We start from the raw sequence: 19,330 nt of genomic DNA, 5'->3' as shown, positions 1-19,330 counted from the left end.
ACACACACACACACACACACACACACACACAAATATTTCATAATGTTTAAACCACTGCCCATTAACAATCAATTTAATTATCTGTAAATACGTCTGTAGGTATTTTTACACTCTTAACACTTTTTTTTTTACACAGCCATGCTGACACTGTGACAATGGCATGCTGTGTGCAAGTACTGTATGTATGTGTACAGTACTAAATGTACCAAATATTGGCGGTTGTTTGTTGGGGCAGATGTTGTGGTACGTGAGATCAAAGAGTGAGCCCAGTTTCTCCCCCATCAAAGCAATAAAAGCCTCCATGTCACTGTGATCTACAAGCCGGTCTGAGAACACTCTGAAATGAGAAACAGAGCATAGGCAATAGATATTATCCCGTATACAGAACAAGCTTTGACAAGTGTAGAATAAAGAAGAAAACCATTCCACAACTGAATATACAGTGTTGTAGGCTTCAGATAACAGATAATGATACATTAAAACACTGTCACTATGAGGTTGGAGCTATCGTAAATATGCTACTTGACTATGAGAAGGTTCAATATTTGGTGAAAAACATGTTACCTGAAGCACTCATGGATCCACAGTCTGGTGATGTTGTTTTTGGTATCATGGAATTCTGGATGCGCTCTTAACAGACCCTGAAACACCTAGCAAGGATTGAACAGGAAAAAAAAGACTCATCAAGTCATATAACATTTTAATTAAACAGTGTGAGGCTTAGTGTAGAGAGCTTTCCTAAGCTGCACTTCCTGTTGAATTTTCTTGAAAACATATTTTAGGTGGTGTATGTGCTGATATATATGTGTGTGTATATATATATATATACATATATATATATCAAACTAACCAATCTACAGTATATGTGTTCTTGTGTACCTTGGAGATGTCCCTGAGGTTGAAGAGGTAGTGTATCTTGGCTGGAGTGGGAAGAAAACGAGCTGTAATGGCATAATACAGTTCTAACGTGGCCTGAGTCAGAATCTCTCCAATGGGCTTCACCTCCTCTTTAAACTCCTGTAGCTTCTGGTTGATCATGGTGCTGTAGATCCGCCTGATCTGGGACTCCTGCATGCAGAGAGGATGGGCTTCTTCAAGTTATGTACATCCCGTAAATCTTATAGCCATGTCAATAAGATACCAAAATTTCAGAGTTTTAGTGGTCAAGAGAAAAAAAAAAGGCAGAATGGGTATTTTCTAAAGTGTGTAACAATTCCATTTCAAGTTGTCCACTTCACAAATTGAAGAGGCGAGGCAACTGAAATGTCAAGGGTTTACTTCCTGAATACGGTATGGCCCAAGAGAGTTTCAAGAGCAAATATTTTGCTCTTTTGTGAGTGGAGAGAGGGAAAATAAATAAAAGCAGAAATCAACAGGACAGAGCTGGGCAAATGGAATATGTAAGATGGAGCAGGAAAGGTTGAAAGGAGCGCAACAACAGAGATAAAAAATGCTAGGTAATTGAAAAAGACTGAAAGGAGACAAAAGGTGATCTGGAGAGGGAGTGAACAATAAGTGGAGAGAGTGAGAAAAGTACAAATAAGCCAAATAAAACAAAACAAGGCAACCAAACAAAAGATTTAACAAAGAGAAAGGAGACAGATGGGAGGGGGTTGTTAGCAGGTGGAGAACATTTGCAGGCAGCCTTTCAGTCAATCATATCTCCTGGGTTCTGGGTATGAGAGAGTGCAGTTTTGCAGTAGTTATAATTATCATCACAGCTATAATTATAATCAGGGTAATTCCAGTGTGGCGAAACAAAAAAGCATTTGTCAAATGGTGATAGAAGATGAAAAAACATCTGCCAGGTAGAGGATTACCCAGATCCACCTGGCTGAAATGCACAGTAACAGTTGGATGACAGAAGAAGGAAAGACACAGATAAAATGAACAACAGAATTTGCTAAACTGAGTGCGAATCTCTTTTACTTAGATGAGAAAAAGTAAAAATGACACAATTTATGAATCCTGGGTATTTTCATTTCATTGCTGATTAATTTGTCAAAATTTTTGTTGCATATTTGATTTATGTCAGTGCCTGTTTTAGTAAAAAATATGTTCATTAGTATGATTTTGTGGTAAAGGATAAACATCAGACAGGAAAAGAGGAGAGGCGAGGACTTACATTAGGAAAAGTCATATTGATGAGGTTGAATCGACTCTGCAAGCGGCCAGAGATGTGAGTCCTCCCTCCACCAGGGGGCCCCATGGATGCCAGCAAGAACATGTCCTAACAAAGCAGACACACACGAACAGCAAACACAACAGAAAATGGTGAAAAGTAAAAAATACCTATCGAATGAAACATATTGCACATGTAAAGCTCTTGTCCCACAGATTGAAAGACAAAGTTAACTATGAGGTAATTGTGGAAGAGGCACTACGAAGGCAGAAAAATGATAATGTCTTAAACTCACATACACCAAAGTACAGACCTCACTCCCACCCTGACCTGAATGCCCTGTCTCACCTTGACAAACTTCAGGGTCTGTTTCTGGCGGTCATACCAGAAGCCGTAGTCGAGCCAAAGGCGCAGCAGCTCCAGTGGTGGCTGGGAGCCAAAAAGATCATGGGCTGGCATGTTGAGGTCATCCAGGAAGCATAGCAGGTGTTTCCCACCTGCTGGCACAAACACGCCTTTGGTTCTCTTTTCTATTCGGCTCTCGATGATGGCCTGGATGTTATTAGATGTGGTCTGGACAGTGGTGGAAACACAGAGAAACACAGAAACACAAAGATGAAATGGTATGTTTCACTGTGTACCATGTCTCATCAACAATGTGAAAGTAAAATTTTCAAATGAAAACAACAGAAGAAAGACGTTTATTGTATAACATGTGGATGCCTAGATGTGTACTTGTGTACTTGTGTATGTGTAAATGATTTCAGGTGAGAATGGCTGTTGCTGGGAGTTAGGTGATAATAGTAAGGACGTTTGGGTCGGGGGCAGAGCCAGGGGGCAGGGGGCATGGTGACAATGGTAATGGTGGTAAAGGTGGAGGGTGATGAGTGCCTCCATCATCCCAGGCTCACTGATAGCCCTTTATCAGAGCTGCCGTGATTCAGTCCAATTGCAGTGCCATGGATCAGGGTGTTACTTTTATTATAATTGTAGTAAAGCCGAGATGGAGGCCATTAAGAGCCACAACACGGTTGGATGGAGGCAGATGCTCTCTCAAACACACTGAAACTGCACTTGTATGTCACTGTATCTCATGCTGTGAGCGAGGGTGGGCCATCCAAAGTTATGTAGGTGAGCCTGTTCCTGTAAATGTAGTATCTATAGATCATACCCAATGACAGCATGTGTCATGACATTCAATATATAAATTCACATAATGGTAATGATATACCATCTCTCTCTTTAATGAGACAAAGCCAAGGGATAGAAATGTCTGCCACAGCAAGACAAACCAGGTATATTCCAATTTTAACATTATATACTGTATATGTTGTAGAATGTGTTTTGCCTTTTTGCTAATATTGCAGCTTATGTTCAACAGCAAATCAAATGCAATATGGCAAAATAACAGTGTTGAAAATGTGGTGCCATGTTGTGTCAAGTGTACATAAGAGAATAGCTCAGGGAAATGTCCAGCCCTCGGGCCCTTAGCTTTCAGTAAATGTGGCCCCCTGAACAACATACTTGAATAGCCCAGACTTACACTGTCCCTGGTACCAAATACACATATTTACTGTTTACTATATACTCTTTTAACAACCCTCACGGACTACAGTACAGTAATTCAATATTCATTAAACCTAATATTAACCCCTGTGTTAATCATAAAATAAAAGCCAAAAAAAACTAAGCACCCGACAAAATTATCTTTCTTTCCAACAATTCTTTCATTCCTAATACAAACTGGTTTCTATAAGGCTAGAGGAACATGAACACAGAGCTGGCATACACAGGCCATGCAAAGACACCAACCTGTGAAGACATGTTGACGGTGAGGGCAGTCCACTTGTTATCCAAGCCCTGCAGGACACTCTGGGCCACTGAGGTTTTACCAGTGCCCACTGGCCCTGTGAGCAGCACTGGGTACTGACCCAACACCAGAGCCTTAACCAGGAAATTGTAGCGAATTGTGTCCACTGTAGGAACCATAATCTTATAGAATGGAGCACTGCAGGAGAGGGAATAGGGAGAGATATACATTGTAGTTGTTATGTAGTACTTATTCAGTTCCAAAAGTAACTGAACTGGCAGAGAGTGAAATACATAAAACCACATCCACACACTCACATATATGTGTACAAGAGCTAATGCCAGGTACATAAGACCACCTGGTTTCCTACCTGGCATTGTAGCGCCAGCCCTTTGGTAGCTTATCTTCAAAGAAAGCCCAGGTTTTGTTTTTGGTGTCCACAAAGTATTCATAAATGGTGTCCTGAAAGAGTTTACACAAAAGGTTCAGTGAATGTTGGTGCCTGCTAAGACAGATTCATACAGTCACATTACAGTATTATGCCTGTGGTGCATTTAAAATGCGTACATCAACTCAACCAAGGGTTGCCATTCTAAAACCATGTGCACATCATTCATATATATTTAAATGTTAGTGTAATGATTGTTGAAAAACAGTTTGTTGTGTTTGGCTTAGGGTTTGATTTGACACAAAACAGGACTTTTTAAACACTCATGGTATCAAGCAAAAATGATGCTCAACAGAGGACCTTGTTGGGGAAATTGCCATCCATCTCGCGTAGGAAGTTGTCCATCTTCTTGCGCCCATCTTCATCAACAGAGGCACAAACAGACCAGATAAGGCTGAAGATGAACCAGAGCTCCACCAACCTACCCAGGTTTTCTGTGTCTGAAGTGTTAACCTGGAGAAAGGGAGAAAACCACAATTACATTGTTTTCACAATGGGGAGGCTTAAGCAATAATGTTAGCCTTTGTTTTCAGATTTCAGACATTCTAATGTAATGAGGTGGAGTTGCATCATTTATAGCTTAATTTCAGTCACAAATCTTAAAACTTTATTTGTCATACCCCGTTGCTGGATGTGGCCAGGGAGTCATAGAGGCGGCAGAGAGACATTACTGCATTAAGCTCAGTGATGGGGATCAGCTCCTTACAGTGACTCTTCTTAAAGTTCAGTGTGCTGTCCATATGTTTGTCAAACAAACGCTTTAAATGTTCCCCTTCAGCCTGTGGAGAAATACAGAGAGCAATGGAGGGAGATGAAAGAGAGCGGTTACCAGAAAATAAGAGAATAAAATGGCCGTTATTCTTCCTCTAATACATTTGTTCTTTAATGAAACAGGGCTTAGATGTCAGCACAAGCAAATTTTTTTGAAAGGCCTAAGGTTTCTGAATTTCAAAAGAAATACACAGAACTCCAAAAATGTATATAAATTGATCCAAATATGCTGTCAATGCCTGAAGGCAATAAGTTATTATGACTGAGTCCATTGTACCTTGTGACGCTTGTCCAGCCAGGACTGAACAAAAGGTTTCCAACCCAGATCAATGTAATCGTTGTAGACCATCCCACAGCGAGACACTGTGGCTGGAGAGGCCATTGCCAGGTTCTCCACTTCAAACAACAGAGACACCTATGACAAAGAAATGTACATATAGTTTCTCTGTCGTGATAATTTTACAGTGTATTGTTGACTAGAATTAAGTAATATATGGTAATTAATAACATTTTGTTTTGCTATTAGTTGATTTATCATAATCAATCTTGTATCAAACCAGATTACTGCCTTAGAGCAGTTGTTTGCAGACTGAATGCTGACATTAATTTAAAGAAAACAGCGATTAACTTACAATAGTTTTTTGATCATGCACATTAATGGTTATTGTCAGGATTGTCTAGTTGTCCAATTCTAACTATGTTGAAAACATATGAATTCCAATGTAATACCTTACACAACAAGTACATGTTTATGTTTTTTTTCATGTTAAAGGATTTTCAATGGAAAGCATGTTCATATGTAGGATATGTGTCATATGTGTAAATAATGGTGGCTGAATTTCATTTAGCTGCTTCAGTTTCAGGGTTTTGCCATTGTACATGCACCTGACAGTCACATTGTCATGACATACTGGGACACTACAATTAAATTGAGCCACTGTCAATGTTTTTCCTACCATGACAATTAAAACTGAATTAAGGGCCCATCTGTCAGGTTTTCAATTCCGACCTCACCTGTTCAGGCATGGATATTCTCTCTCCATTGATGAGTGTGAGCACCTTGTTGTCATCCATAACAGAGTTCATACTCTCTATCCACAGTGTGTCAACAGGTCCATCAAACACAATCCACTTCTCATCTGGTTTCTCATCTAAAGAACAGAGAGGTGGTGCAACATGTGACAGAAAAAGTGAAGCAACATATAAATATATTATATATAACATTGTTCATACTGTAACAAAGATTTTACTAACAATTTTAAAGTAGTAGGATTAACTTTTCTATGCAATGCTTTGCCTTTTCATTAAAACATTCCAAATTATTCAAACAATATATATAAAAAAAATGACATTCAACCTGAAGATGAACTTGGATAAAATAAGTATTGTGCATGAATGGATGCTCTATAAGATAATATAAAATTGGAAGAATCATCACTGCCTACTGTGTTCACCTATACTACGTGTAATGTCAACAGCAACATTGTTTTTGTCTCAGCACCTGCGCAGGCTGATCTCATGAGAGAAGATAGCACTCCATCAGTCCACTCATTGGTGGACAGTTCATTTTCTCCATATAGTTCTCCCAGACTCATTGCTTTGGGGTTCAGAGGATACTCCTGTTGTGCCACAAGGACCAAGACATAAAAGAGAAGATGAGATGATAAAAAGATGACACAAAGTGCATTATAAGGGGAGATCATGATTACTGAAGACGATAACACACAAGGATAACACATGAGAACAGCATTGTTTTCACCAAACATCTGCATGTTTTTACTGATTACATATACATATACTATATACAGATACATTTTTAGCCCCTGAATTGGTTTGGCTTTCGACTAAATGGTTGTGATACATTAAGTTGAGGAATTCACAAACACATAAATCAAATGTAGTTACATCTAAATAACTTTTTGTGTACTAGTTTTAGTGTATGAAAGCCAGCAACACATAAGTGAGGTGATGTTACGTTGTTAAGTTTGAAAGATAAGTACAAGTCTTTAGCATGTTTGCTATCACTTTGGTTAAGAAAGTTTGATTTCCTTAATCATCTAATATGTGACTCTCACAAATGTATTGGTGTTCAGTGTATAATTTCATTGGCATACTCTGCTTCAAGCTCTATCCAGTGAAATCCTAGAAACGGAGGTAGGGAGTCAATCTTTGAATAGGCTTATCTTGATACTGCAGTTAGCTTTCCTTTTCACAAGTAGTTTCAGCATGTTTCTCATGTCTATGTGTGTGTGTGTGTGTGTGTGTGTGTGTGTGTGTGTGTGTGTGTGTCTCTGTTTCAATACATGTGTTTGCATGAACATGTGGGTGGGACAGAATCAGGAAAAGAAGGCTCAGTGGAGTCAGGGAATAGAGAGGAACAGAGATCCGGATAATGAGAACCAGGAGCAGCAGAGGCTGACACGAGGAGAGACACAAGAAAAACATTATGCAAAGAGCACTGAGGAAAAAAAAGAGAGCATGAGGTAAAAATAGAGTGAAATAATTAGGAAGACAGCCAGAGCAGTAAGTAGAAAACATGACTGTGTCTGTTTTACTGGAAGAGATAAACTCGTGTCCCCTTTTAAAGAAATAAGCAGTACTGGTGAACTGTACATGCTCAGCAAACCAGTCACTTAATGTTTGTTTGGCTCTGGGTGCAAAGAGGCAGAATGAAATGACCCCTCTCAAGAATGTTATTTATTTAAAACAATACAGTTTAATGTAAATATCTCATTATGGAGGCTGATATTATTTGTCAGTTTGTGCAAATCTGAAATATAACCCTCAAAGTGAGACCTCAGCAGTATTAGCCAATAAATCATAGTGCATTATTTTCCATCTGCACCCACCTGGACCAGCTGGAAGCCAGGCACTCCCTTATGGTGCAGAGCAGTGAGGGCGCTCTGCAGAGTCCTCCAGGTAACACTCTTAGCGCTGCCTGTCTTGCCTACCAGCATGGATGAGTGTCGAGAGTTTTTGGTCTCATAAAGTTGGATGACTTTGGTTATGGTAAAAGGAGTCACCTGCAAACCCCTCAGACGAAGCTCCGCCTCTATGGCCTCCCTCAACTGCAACAAAATGATAGAAAAAGACACACAGGTAGTTAGTGATAGGGATACCCTGAGTGGCATTATAAAATATACAAATTTATGATATAATGACAATGATGAACCAGGTTTAAGCAAAGATCAATATTTACAGTACTGTGCAAAAGTCTTTGTCGCTTAAGATGTTCAGATTCTTATCCATCATGCAATACCACCAGGGAGCCTTTTCATAACTGACTGATTCATTCTACAGCAGGACTGGGCAACAAGGCAAGGCAACAAGGCAATCAAGGCAACAAGAAGAACAAGAACTCCTGCAACAGATGGTCTGACCCTCACAGAGTCCTCATGAAACCAGTCTGGGATTACATGACAAGACAGAAGATACTGAAAGATGAACTACATCCACAGAAGATGTTTGGAACAACCTATATGCCAAGTATGTTGAAAAACTGTGTGCAAGTATTGCGAATTGGCATTATTTTAAATGCAGTGATCACTAGATTTAGGTTTTTTGTTTGTTTGCTCCATCTCTATACTCCAGTGCCGTGCTGAGAGCATACAAACACACATACACAGGGGCATAACTGCAGCTGAACTCTAATTCGTTTGGCATCTACTTGCACGGATAAGGAATAACCTTCTTGTCATTTTGCAGAAAAAAGAAAAAAAGGGAACATTGTCATAGAGTCAGAGCAAACCTTACAAAAACACTTGCTCTCTGCAGGAATGCTGATTTCAACTAGATCAATTTACCTTGCCATAATCTATGATGGGTGTCTCCACAGCTGGGAACAAGTCCTGGGTGATCCCATTGAACAGTGGCAGGTCAGTAGAGGTCAACTTAGCAATGTTCATGTCCTTCATGGCCATTAACAGGATCTGAGGATCGAGAGAGACAAGGAGACAGTTGTTTGATACACTTAGTTCAATAAAAAAATATTGGCCCTGGTTCCCCTAGGATTTAGCTTGACTAGATAGACAGCATGCCAAAACAGAAATTACAGTGCAGCTCGGGTTTGCATTCTAGCATTATGGTAACTCTAAGAGATGCCAACTTGATTTGACTAACTCAGACTGCTGAAGCTTCACATTAGCTTCACATAAACTAGGATCCCATTAGGAAGGGATGTCTTAATGGTCATTATGAACAGGTGGCAAGATTACAACAAGCAAAACCTGTTTGTGTTCATACAACACAGACTTGAACCTAGCTTTAATACCGATAATTTCTTTAACTTTACTTATTGTCTGTACTTTAATTTCTTTGTAGAAGTTAGTGAACATCTATTCTATGTTTATCTATTCTATGTCCATGTATTATATTCTCTAGTCTATGTTTTGTTTTTTAAGGGATCTACCATAATAAGCTCTCAAGTCCTCAAACCCATTTTCTGTGTGAAACAGTGTGAGACAAAGAGAAATAGGACCAAAAGGGAGATAGAGAGAAAGACCTACTTCTTCATCAGGAACTTTGGGGCAAAAGCGCCTCTTCTTTCCAGCATAACGAAGCAAGGATGTGAGAGCACGCAGGCCAAAATCATAGTGATCCTGTTGAGACAGCTGCTGCACTGCCAGGGAGTACAGGGTGAATACCTTCTTAGCCAGGAGCTATGAGAACAAAGATAGAGACAGGGATAAAGCAACAAAAAGACAGAGACAGAAAAGCAAGAAACAAAGGAGGAGGAGAGGGGGAGGAGGACGAATGTCATCTTAAATAGGATTAAAATTTGCAGTATAAACCAGAGGATGACATACAGGGCAGTGTGCCAGTAAACTATGTTGCTGAACATAAATCCATCATTTCCCATTCCCTGCCTCAGTGGGCTTTAAAGACATGCCTCAAATTACACATCTGATCAGCCAGCTTGAAGCAAAAGAGAAGTATGTGTTTTACATTGGTCTGGTCTGTCTGTGCAGTCTTCATGTTGCAGGGAAACTAGGACAACACTAGTACGACGCTGCGTCCAATCAAGTTGTCCCAGCCTGCTGGCAGGTTTAGTGTCTATGTGTGTATATACTGTATATCTACTGTACATTCAATAGAAAATAAAGAATTTTTACAGCAAATGGCTTTTACAGTAATCGACTGTGTTCTGAACAATACTTATTTATATGTTACATTCTTTTTGCAATTTCAACAGTTCAAACTTCATCCTCACATCATTAACATAATTAAGTTATGAGCCATTTTGAAAATGTCTGTACATATTAAATCTGCAACCTCAGGAAGGATGATTCATTTACAGAACTCTGGTCTGCACCTTATGACTTATGTTACTACAGCTGATAAAATCTATATAAAAATAAATCAATAGTGATCTATGGTCAAAGGGTAAAAATGAAAAGTTTACAAACCTCATGTTTTATATATTGCTATCTATATAACAGATTCAGAGCTTGAAAAATACATACATTTTACACACCACAGTATTCCACTCACATCAGGAGTTGTTTCACTCTTAATCTGTTGCTGTTTGCACTGCTGCTTGGTTAACACTTCTCATTCTCTATCTGGCACATAATTACGGATCCTATTGGGATCCAGCATGGCAAGAGAACGATTCAGCCTAATATTTGTGTGTGTCTCTTTGTCTGTGAAAGGCAGCAGTGTAGGATTTTGATAAACTCTCCAAGGAGCAAAATAGGTGTCCATGTTCAAGTGTAAGACATGAATAAGGATATTAAACACACCATCTAGGAAGCACATACACCATCATGAAGCTCTTCTTATCTAATGCATACCAACTCTGTTATCCCCCTAACAATTAACACTCATAGACTGTACATAGTATAATGAAGCTGCAAGAGCAGAGTCAGCAGTAATTCAGCTACAACTCTGGTCCCAGAGAATCATGTGATGGTGGTACTCGTGACACGCACTAAACACACAGTAATGCTCTGACACCCTGGCCCCGCCTGAGCTCTTCACATAAAAGACGCGGTGGATTTTTCTATGTTTAGAAATCATTGCATATTCAGAACTGATTCAGCCACTACACAGACAAGGCCTTGTTACTGAGAAGTGAGATTTCTCATAGTTGCACAGAGTAATGCAATATTACCATGTTCCTGAATAAATTTAACAATTCAGTTCATCTTTCTTTAAGTAGTAGTACCTTGCAGTTGTTGAAGCCCTCTCCAAACAGTATGATTTCAGCAATTAGAGTAGAGTCTGGCACCACCATGGAGATTGGTCTGAACATGGACTTAAGGTTGTCTGGAAGCTCAGTACGACCAGCGTAACCTATAAGATATTACAATTACAATTTCATGACAGAAAAATTTCAAAACATCAATTTAAAATGTCTCAAATTGTTTCAGCAACGTAATCCACTCTGTCTCTATATGTCCTCTGTATGATTCAAATGTCAATTCTTCCACCAAGATATGGCAACATAAAATGGAGTGTACGCATTTACACATTTGTGTTGACTTACCGGGATTCATGGTGATAAAGATGCCACATGACCACACCAGACGTATGTGCTGTCCATCAAAAAGGAACTTGGACAGTCCAGCTGAGAGGGCAGATAAGATGGAGAGGATTTGCTGGGCCACCACCGACAACACCTCGATGTTAATACGGTTGAACTCGTCGAAGCATCCCCATGCTCCTGTCTGTTCAGGGTGGACACAATGAAATACATACTTATTTAAATGTTGAATTACACAGAGAGACGCAGTGGGAAATATCCAAAATTTTGGTTGACTTCATCGTCATCACACTCCCCCTCCTCCGTACCTGTGCCAGACCAGAGTACATGCGTCCCATGGATTTGTAGTCAAGTCCTTCAGAGCAGTTGACTACAATGACATACATGCCTAGGGCTTTGCCTAAGTCTTTTACTGTCTCTGTCTTTCCAGTACCAGCTGGGCCTTTAGGAGAGCCCCCTCGGTGGAGATGGAGTGCTGTGGTCAGGGTCATGTAACACCTGTAACATGTAACAAAGTCAAACTGTGAGAATTATATATATGTAGGGTTTGGTCATGAATTGTTTGTGTGATACTTAACGTTGATATAACAATTAATTAATTAACTAATTGATTGATATGTAGATGCATATGTTAATTAGTGCACTTATTGACTGGATGATTGATTGTGACCTGTCAGTAAGCGGAGTAATGACGAGGCGCCCAGAGTTGCCCAGGTACTCATAGCCATACTTGAAACACGTGTTGGTCTGTCGGATTATGCAATTATTCACATCCTGTTATGAGAACAAACAAAACATTAAAAATGGACAAGCGGGTATTTTTATTGGCCTTCTGCAAAACTGATCTCTTGCTGTCATTAGACAGGTCAGCAAACTGAGTGGAAGAGAGAAATGCTGTTAATATGGAAAATTTGAAACACAGAGAGAATATAGGTTAATGGAGAAGTATTGAGTATATATAAAAACATTATAGCTAAAATTATGCATGAATGATGCATGAAATTGTGGCTTTACAAAAATGCTATCATTTCCTTTTTCTTCATACAATCTCTGTCTGTTGTTTTTACTTGCTTACTCTCAGAGCATACCTTCTCCCAGTATAGTCGCAGCTGGCAGAGCCACTCAAAGGCATTGACATCATTGCAGCCTGCCTTGGCCAGCTTGTCAATCACATCCCGAGCATGAACCTCCACTGTGACCAGTGCTACAATCTTCAGACGCAGGACTTTGGACAGGTTGCCACGGATGGTCTCTGAATAGCAGCGAAGCATGTTAACCTGAGGAACAAAGACAGTTACAGCAAAGGGTCAAGAGTTTGTTGAAGCCTGTCAATTCTTATCATCATTATGTTGCCTATCCTTGCTGCCAAAAAGGCTGACACATTGATTGTAACATATCAAGGCTAACTGAATCACAAAACATTGAATACACATAAAATCTACACCGTAACACACACACGACGCAAGAGAAACATTTCAGATACCTAGAATCACACAAACACTGAATACAGAACTTTAAGCTTGCTGTATGGAGACATACTGGTGCGTAAACAAATCATGAGTGAATTCACAGAAAAAAAAATTTCAATGTCCTATTTTCACACAGGTTAATAAAAGATTAGTTTAAAAAGTCAATCAAACCTGTTTCTTCTTCAGGGACTTAAGGGAGGACTTGTCAGCTCTCTCTTTGCTGGTAATGAGCGATTTTGTGACATCAGTAGTCCACTGGATCTGACTGGCTGTGACCAGCATCTAAAACGGGAAGAATACACATTTAAGAAAAATGAATGCTTGAATTCAGGGAATCCACTAGCTTTTTTTAAAGCCTATTTTTACATTGAAATACTACTGTTTCGAACTTTATTAGACATCAGGCTATACAGGGAGAAAAGGGGAAAGAGCAATTAGTTTTCAACTAAAATAAATAAAAAAAAAAAAAAAAAAAGAAACCCATTTGCATTGCCTTAAAATGCAGCTTATTTTTATGACCATCAGAGACAATCAAAAATATATCACTGCATCAGTGTCAGTCAACATTCACGATGGGTGAAGATGCAAAAGCAGGAAAGACAATTAAAGAGGGAAAAAAAAGATAAATGTACCTGTCCTGGCCAGTCTCTGACCCATTTGTCTCTCTGTGATGTCATCTTCTTCAGAGCTGCAAGGCAGTCCCTCAGACAATCCTTCAGTGTGTTACGCATGGCCTTCTCAACATCACACAGCCAAACCTACAGTCACACAAAACAAAATGGTGCTAACTTTCCACCATTCTCCACCATAAAGCTATATTATATTCATTATCACCAGTATTATTGTGACTTCACTCAGATTCATCATTATTAACACCTTTATCACCATGATCACAATCATCATCATCATCATTACTGCTGTACCTCCACAGGTTTGCTCAGTTGCACTGACGGGAGGAACGCAATATACTCCCCATCAGCAGAGAACATCCCAATGGCGTCTTGTTTGATGCCCACCTATAGAAGACACACATACACAGTGGCAGCATTCTGTATGTACTGGTCCATTCAAATCTACATCCATTTAATCTGAAAACAGCTGTTTAAACATGGAAATAAATGTAGTCATATGTTATCTAATAAGAGCAAGATGAATGCTACAAAATAAGATTGCACCAGTCACTTAGCAAAAGAGTCAGTCATAAAAAAAGGTTTCATATTCTTGAATCATGGCTGGTGAACCAGTGGAGTGCTCACATTACAGTATTATTTCTGTTATATGATATGCATAAATAAAATATCAGGTTTTTTGATGGTGTTTTGTGTGCATTGCTGCATATTGTAGAACGTCAGCTAAAGTAAGTAATGAAAAATGTCAGGTTTAGTCATCTCATCATAACCAAAATGGCCTTAAGTTACTCTTTCACAGAAGTGTAGCAGTGGCTACTGAGTGTGTGTGTGCCTTTGATTATCAAGTTTTCCTGCCTTTTCAATGCGCAAGCTCTTGATGTTGTCGAAACACTTCTTCATGTGGGGTTGCATGGCTTGTGGGTTCTGTGACTGCCCAAGGATCTCCAACATGTCATCATTGGACAGGAAGTAGAATCTTGGGAATATCTGCCTCTTGGTCTCCAGGTACATATCCAAAGCCTTCTGGATGTCCTCCAGTTTGTTGCTCATCTCTGACAACTTCTCCAGCATGCCTGGAGGACAGAGAGGGGAAGCTGACTGTAGGCCTCACTAAATTCTAAATATTGTTTTTATTCATTTATTTACAATAACAAGACATTTATTCATGTGGACTTCATCATCACAATTATTTTTCTTAACTCACAACATCCTTCTAAATTATTCTTTAACCACGTGATTTTCCTGTTGAAATATGAGACACATTTCAAAATAGCTGTACACCTATCACAAAACTAATTTCACAAAATACAGCTGACATACAACACAAGTCTTTAAGGCTGATTGTACAAATGGGTGATCAGGTAATAGACCTAATTTTATATTAGTCATATTCTTTTGCTCTCAAAGGGCACGTTTGTATTGGCTGTGAGGAGCAGCGTGGCCTCTGAAGTTTCGTTACATGAGTACGTTTGTAGTTTATAGTCTAGATCCAGGGTGGGGATGTGCTATGTGTTATTTTTCCTTGTGTGCGTCTTTATGATAGATGGATGGATGGATGGATGGATGGATGGATGGATAGATGGACAGATGGATAGATAGATAGATAGATAGATAGATAGATAGATAGATAGATAGATAGATAGATAGATAGATAGATAGATACTTTATTTATCCCCTGGGGGAAATTCATGGCCAAGTAAGTAATTCTGTCGAGTGTTTTTTTTTTTTTAGCTCTGCTGTTCAAGTGTTCAGTAATTTTCTAGCTTGATGGTTAAAACTGCATCATGCTCAATAATTCATGTTGTTGCTGTTACAACAACAATTTAGTGTAGGCAAAGTTGTATGCATCAGACTTTGTATGTTAAAGTTCTGAGCAATGTTGTCACCACAAGGTGGCTCCTTATTCCTGGGAGCAGCTTGCTCTTGTTAAAGGCATTGCTATTTCTGTGCAGTGAGCTCCTGGCACAGAAATGCCTGTCACTGCAGAGATTCTTTATTTATTTATAGATTATAAGATTCCTATTCCAGTTATTCATCACTTATGTAAGTCTTGCTGGTATTATTTGTAGTATTACTACTATACTAGCCTGTGCATGGATCATTAAAAAATATCTTACACGTGACCAACACCAAATTGATCATTTAAGAAATTTGGTTAAAACTGAAAGAGTGATTTTTCTCATTCCCCACACCTCTAAGACACAGAGGAAAATCTGACAGTCTGACCATGTGCAGTTTTGATAACATTATGTTCTTTAAAGAAACATGAAGAGTGTTGTTATACCGGGGTGGTGTGTTCCCTGTAAGGCGTTGTTATCCTCATGAAGTCGGCTCATGATGATTTTCCAACTCAAACTAACATCTTCAAATTCTTTGCACTCCCGAGGCAGCTGCTCCCTGATGTCTTTTCCCTGGAAAATGATCTAGAGGGATGAAAAAAAAGGAAAATGGAGAGTGACAGAGAACAAGGTAAGGTAGTAGAAAGAGGTTAATTGTAAGTGATGGTTTAATAAATTGATAACAGGAATAAATCAGAGAACTGTGAAAGAGATGAGCAAAAATCATCAGTAGGATTGCACTCAACTGAAATGATACTTCAATCAGTTTAGATTTTTCAGCCAGATGGCCTTCCTTTGAGTGCAGACTGCACAGACGTATTTAATATAAAAAGCAATAATATAATTATACTGTGTCCTAAATGTGCTCCAAGAATCCAACAATTAATCATCACATTTACCAAAATAAACCAACGACCACAGCAGATAAACAATGTGTACTTCATTGAATGATGAATATTCAAAGACAATCAAAATCATAAAATAATTAATTTCCATGTGTACCAATAAATCCTATGACATAGTATGTAGGTGTTTCCTCTACCTCCAGATAAATCCATTGGCGTTGCACAGTGAGGACCATCTCAATGACTTCCAGCACCTGGGACAGCCGGCGTTCCCAGGAGTCCACCTCTCGCTCAAAGGCTCTTACAAACCGAGAAGCCTTCATTGTGGACAGAATAACCTGGTTGTCCTCCAGGGCTTGGAAAACCTCCTCTGTGCCCCTGTGAGACACAGGTAGGGAGAATTAAACATGATGTTAATGATTGCTTTTATAATGGACTGCAACGCTGACACATGTTCACAGAGGAAAAAGTCAGTGAAGTATACAGTGATCCATTTATTAGTTAAACCTGTGCCGTTTAGTGTAATCGAATGCAGTTACATAATTTTTGCAACAAATCTCATCTTTATAAGGATTATTACCTCTGCCAAAAAGGTTTTAATTCTCCCCCCAACTCATAAAATAAAATCTGGTGTGCTTGTTCATAAATTGATAAATTGCTGAGTAAATATCTCATTTGCCCTCATGCATATACGACAGCAGTCATTTATATATTTTTTCTGACATATCTGTTCTTTGTCTAGCTCATTTTACTTTTGAGGTTAAATTCACAGAAGATTTTATGTTTCATATTGTATACCTTTCACACATCCTTACTTTCCTCTACTGTGTCTCTCTTTCGTCCTGCCTCTCTCCATCATGTTTACTGAGGGACAGTGGCTAGCTTTAGCCTTGCAGCCTCTGCCAAATCAGTGGCAATGACTTGAGTTTTCCTAAAAGCCTGAGCCTGAGGTGTGTCTCTATTAATTTTCATATGCAGCAGATGGCCTTGGTATTCCTGCTGTCATCAGCCAGGTTGTCGCTTGCTTAGCTCAGTTCTGCTTACTCATTGCTGACAACAAACACTCACTCCCTAAGTCGGACTTCTCCAACATACAGATGATTCTGGCATCAGCATCGTATATGCTCTCTTCTATACAGCCATGCTACAGAGACATTACAAGCACCTATATACAAACAAAGCTAGATTGAGACATCACAGGATGGCAGTATTGAGCTGTACTGAGCGCTGGGATATAGCAATGCAGGTAAATAAGACAAAGCAAATCTATGACATATAAATTAAAGAGAGTTTCAGGCTAGATTATGACTTCTTGAAGCTTCCACCCATCCCTGCAGTCACGGCTTGCTTTCTTACCTCAGCCGGTAGTGGCCTTCATCTTTATAAGGCACTATGTCCAAGGATGTTTCCTCCCAAGTCTTGGTAATGTTCTCCAAACTCTTAAGTACCAAACACAAAGAATAATGTTAACAGACAGGACACACCACTGAGAGGTGGCAAAATTAAGGAGCAACATTACTATTCTTATACTTTTCCACAAGCTTCATGATACGTTTTCATGACTAGATGATCAATGACAAGAAACCATGAATCTTAGCTTTCAGTTCTGCTGTCTACTGGCATTACACTGTAATGTTTACAAAAGGATAGTTTTATCAGTAATAGTATTAGGAGTCTACTAAAAGGCATGGCTGAATGCCACTACAGAGGAAACCTTCTAAAACTTTATGGAGTATTTCAATTTAAGAATTTGACAAGTTAATCATTCTTCTGAGCAAGCTAATCTTAAACAAATCCCATCACATGACTGCACCATTCAGGCTCTCCTTCACTTACAGAATGTGCCAAGAATGCAGGACAGTTTCTAATTGCCCAATTACCTGCTGTTTTAGCAAATCTGCTGCTAATTACATGCAGATTGCGAGTGCAAATTGAATGAAAGGCACAGCACAATTTTGCACTGTGCTTCCATGTGCATAAATATGGCCATAAAACTGGCACGGCTGATGCATGAGCTGGCTGTGCTGCCCAAGAACAGCAGGGGTGGAAGGGAGCAAGTTCCTTACACTTCCGACTTTGCTTACCAATTTCCTGGGTGAGATCACGGTTAAAATAAATGGCAAGAGAAGTTAAAAAAATGCCCACTAAGCATCAGTCTAGACTCGAGGAAGAAGACTGGACCTGCTCTATGGAGAGTTCTTTGCATGCGGCTCCTGTGATTTCACAGATCTTGTCAGCATACTTGTCAAGGCCCAGAGATATGATCTTCTCCAGGGTGAATTCAGCACTTTTTTGGTCAAAGGTGCACTGCAGCTCTTCACAGATCTGCTCCCAGTGCCTGAAAGGAATTTGGCATTGAAAGTTTAGTAAGTCTTCCACCTTGCATGTGACTATTACCAAGTCAATTCAAGTCATTTTTATTTATATATCCCAGAATCACAAGTCACAAATTTGCTTCAAAGGGCTTTACAGTTTGTACAACATATGTCTTAATTTATCTTTAGACCATTAGTCATTAGCAAACACATGCTTACTAAATGTACAGTACTCCAACATTCATAATCTAGCAATACTGTATATGAAGTTAAGGTTTAACATTTTTTAACTAAATGCTCAACTTTCTAAAGAACTGAAGGACATAAAGTCTCTCTTAATCACCGTGACACTGTGGCAACTGTAATGTACTAAATGTCTAGTGTGTGCTTATCCTGCCTAAAATAGTATACAAAACTAGGACATTTGTAGAATGCCTACATATGAATAGAGAGATATCTGGGCATGACAGATGTACCACTGTACTTTAAGCTAAGTACAGGAGCATCATGAGAACACTGACTGACATAACTGACAGCTGGCACTGAAAGGGATGGAGAGTGAAACAGAGAGGGAAGAGACAGCAGAATCTGTGCCAGCT

General features: G+C 39.3%; 1 protein-coding gene across 1 annotated transcript in view; it reads right to left on the bottom strand.

Annotated features, from left to right (window-relative positions):
- Window positions 1-206: 206 nt before the first annotated feature.
- The window catches only part of dnah2 (dynein, axonemal, heavy chain 2), a gene marked incomplete at its 3' end in the record, with an annotated part of 34,286 nt that continues 15,162 nt past the window's right edge, over window positions 207-19,330 (bottom strand). Inside the window, exons 26-53 of the mRNA XM_087171218.1 lie at window positions 18,598-18,754; window positions 17,773-17,855; window positions 16,614-16,794; window positions 16,018-16,156; window positions 14,589-14,806; window positions 14,028-14,120; window positions 13,737-13,862; window positions 13,276-13,386; window positions 12,724-12,912; window positions 12,306-12,409; window positions 11,944-12,133; window positions 11,639-11,819; window positions 11,318-11,445; window positions 9,657-9,809; window positions 8,955-9,080; window positions 8,001-8,219; window positions 6,653-6,770; window positions 6,166-6,302; window positions 5,429-5,566; window positions 5,001-5,159; window positions 4,681-4,833; window positions 4,303-4,394; window positions 3,935-4,130; window positions 2,471-2,695; window positions 2,126-2,230; window positions 880-1,068; window positions 565-650; window positions 207-337 (exon numbers count right to left, since the gene is read on the bottom strand). Coding sequence (XP_087027344.1) covers window positions 207-337; window positions 565-650; window positions 880-1,068; window positions 2,126-2,230; window positions 2,471-2,695; window positions 3,935-4,130; window positions 4,303-4,394; window positions 4,681-4,833; window positions 5,001-5,159; window positions 5,429-5,566; window positions 6,166-6,302; window positions 6,653-6,770; window positions 8,001-8,219; window positions 8,955-9,080; window positions 9,657-9,809; window positions 11,318-11,445; window positions 11,639-11,819; window positions 11,944-12,133; window positions 12,306-12,409; window positions 12,724-12,912; window positions 13,276-13,386; window positions 13,737-13,862; window positions 14,028-14,120; window positions 14,589-14,806; window positions 16,018-16,156; window positions 16,614-16,794; window positions 17,773-17,855; window positions 18,598-18,754 — 4,127 coding nt within the window. The remainder of the gene's footprint in view (window positions 338-564; window positions 651-879; window positions 1,069-2,125; window positions 2,231-2,470; window positions 2,696-3,934; window positions 4,131-4,302; window positions 4,395-4,680; window positions 4,834-5,000; window positions 5,160-5,428; window positions 5,567-6,165; window positions 6,303-6,652; window positions 6,771-8,000; window positions 8,220-8,954; window positions 9,081-9,656; window positions 9,810-11,317; window positions 11,446-11,638; window positions 11,820-11,943; window positions 12,134-12,305; window positions 12,410-12,723; window positions 12,913-13,275; window positions 13,387-13,736; window positions 13,863-14,027; window positions 14,121-14,588; window positions 14,807-16,017; window positions 16,157-16,613; window positions 16,795-17,772; window positions 17,856-18,597; window positions 18,755-19,330) is intronic.

The sequence above is a fragment of the Seriola lalandi genome, unplaced genomic scaffold (genome assembly GCF_002814215.2).
Source record: "Seriola lalandi dorsalis isolate HSWRI2012SDOR001 ecotype SW California unplaced genomic scaffold, Sedor1 jcf7180002054979, whole genome shotgun sequence".
Taxonomy (NCBI): Eukaryota; Metazoa; Chordata; class Actinopteri; order Carangiformes; family Carangidae; genus Seriola; species Seriola lalandi.
Note: the sequence above shows the minus strand (reverse complement) of the source record. Positions and strands in the feature narration are given on the sequence as shown.